The sequence below is a fragment of the Gadus chalcogrammus genome, chromosome 6 (genome assembly GCF_026213295.1).
Source record: "Gadus chalcogrammus isolate NIFS_2021 chromosome 6, NIFS_Gcha_1.0, whole genome shotgun sequence".
NCBI lineage: Eukaryota > Metazoa > Chordata > Actinopteri > Gadiformes > Gadidae > Gadus > Gadus chalcogrammus.
Window position 1 is genome coordinate 11,930,132 of NC_079417.1, and position 2,500 is coordinate 11,932,631.

The window sequence follows — 2,500 nt, forward strand, 5'->3', positions numbered from 1 at the left end:
ACCTGGTAAGCTATGACCCTGCAATTAACGGGAATGGAGCAATCTCCTTTTTGCAATTTCCAGCCATTCCCGGTGTGCGTGTGTTTATGTATGACAGTCAAATATGTTTTCCTTTACCTCCCCTCCAGGCGCCAGAGCTGATTGAGAGGCAGAAGTACACGGTCACGGTGGACTACTGGAGTTTTGGCACGTTGGTGTTTGAGTGCATCACAGGATTCCGCCCCTTCTTACCAACCTGGCAACCTGTTCTCTGGTACCACTCACCCCTGAAACCGCCCAACTGATTATAACAAAACAGAGAAACTGTGACTGTACACTACACTACAGCGTAGCTTACGTTCCTGTCTGTTGACGCCGTTAAGTCAGCTAATGTGTAATCTACTCTGACAGAAATCTACACGTCTGAAGGAAAAACTAACTAACATCGTTGGATGTGTCTAAAAAAGCATGTTTTTCTAGCAATGACTTTCATCGCCAGCTGCTATTGTTGCCAGTGCTGTCGTACTGTTTGTAGCTTATGACGCAGGCAGAGACTAGCGTGAGGGCTGCTATTCATCTATTCCACTTGTTGTTTGTTGTTGGTTTGTAGCTACAGTTGAACTTGAAATAACCCGACGAGGAGGGTTGTAAGTGTCAGTGTGCCAGATATGTAATGCACTAAGGTTTCGACAGAGGGTGAGACGTCCAAGGGTGTTACCAAGTCTCATGTATTGCGTCATGTGTGCTGTTCAAGATAAATTCTCAAGAATAAGGTTGAAGGTTTTTTTTCGTCAATCTTCTCTTTTTTTAAGGCACAACAAACTGAGGTTGAAACAAGATCACGACATCGTGGTGTACGAGGACCTGAGCGGCGAAGTCCGCTTTTCTAAACATCTGCCCCCGCCAAATAATCTAAACAGGTGACACACACAAAAGCATGTACACAACGAAACACAAAAAAACAAGCGGAAACACAAGCACACACATAGCCAAACAAACACATACACAAAAGCGGAAATAACTTCACACACTAACTAACGCACACACGCACTCACACACACACACACACACACACACAAACACATACACAAAAAAATACACACAAGCGTAAAGACCTGCACACACTAACAAACGCACACAGACACTCACACTCACACACACACACAAACACACACAAGCACACACATACCCAAACATACACATACACACAATCGGAAAAAGCTGCACACACTTAAAAACGCTCACACGCACACACAGATACACACAGAAGCACACACATACACAAACAAACACATACACACAAGCGGAAACACATACACACACTGCTAAATGCACAAACACACTCACACACTAACCACACACACACACACAAGCCCACGCACAGAAGCACACACATACACTAATTGTTAGAAACGTGCTCACCACTCACAGAAACACAAACACACATTTACAAATGTACACACACTCACAGATTAACACAGACTAACACACGCACGCACAAATCACACACATAAATACATACACAAACATACACAAAAACAAATACGCAATACTGTGCTTGTATGCAACTTCATGGCCAGTGAATGAACCTGAGTGAACCGTGGTGTTTGTGAACAGTCTGTTGTTGGAGAGGATGGAAAAGTGGCTGCAGCTGATGCTGAAGTGGTCTCCACAGGAGCGAGGCAAAGACCCCAACTCCACATCGGGCAACTGCTTCTCCCAGCTGGAGACCATCCTGGAGCTCAAGGTGCTTCCATACCGCCAAGATTCTGTAACTAGAAGAAGTCCTGCCGTTATTAGACAGATGTGAGGATCATAGAGGGTCCGAGGCCGTGCTATTAGTCTCTGTAGTAGGCCGTACGCACCTGGTGGCCATGTTGTTGAGTACGGCGGGGGACGTCTTCTAGAATCTTTCTGAACCATGAAAACTCAATCAAGATGCATTCTAGAAACTACCTGGGTGGGGAGATGGAATGCAGACCTGAATAATAATCCATTGAGTTGTTGTTATGATTCACAAAGATTCTAGAAGATTTCTGCACCCAACCAACCAATAAGGCAGCTAGGTGAATAAGGTCTTCGGTATGTATCGAAGCTAAAGAGGGAATTATCACAGCACCAGAATACACAACCAGCGTCTTTGTCGCCCTCTGTGTCCTCCAGCTGGTCCATGTGCTCAACATGGTCTCCGGCAAGATATTCTCCTACTCGGTCACGGCCGGTGAGACAGTGACTGACCTACAGCTGCGAATAGAGCAGGACACAGGCATCCCTCCAGCCAATCAGGAACTGCTCCTAGAAACCGGGGTGGCACTGGAGTCTGGCAAAGAGGCCCTGCAGTGTGCCGTGGACTACACGGTAAGCGACTTCTGCTACAGGCTCAAGCATACTGTGCTGTAAGCAACTTCTGCAACAGGCTCAAGCATACTGTGCTGTAAGCGACTTCTGCTACAGGCTCAAGCATACTGTGCTGTACGCGGAGGCTAACAGGAGGCTTTCTGTGTGTGTGTGTGTGTGTGTG

General features: G+C 46.4%; 1 protein-coding gene across 1 annotated transcript in view; it reads left to right on the forward strand.

The window, feature by feature from the left end:
- The window catches only part of ikbkb (inhibitor of nuclear factor kappa B kinase subunit beta), an 11,898-nt gene that overhangs the window by 2,148 nt on the left and 7,250 nt on the right, over positions 1-2,500 (forward strand). The window contains exons 3-6 of the mRNA XM_056592443.1: positions 64-253; positions 792-899; positions 1,597-1,726; positions 2,143-2,337. Of these exons, the coding sequence (XP_056448418.1) occupies positions 64-253; positions 792-899; positions 1,597-1,726; positions 2,143-2,337 (623 nt within the window). The remainder of the gene's footprint in view (positions 1-63; positions 254-791; positions 900-1,596; positions 1,727-2,142; positions 2,338-2,500) is intronic.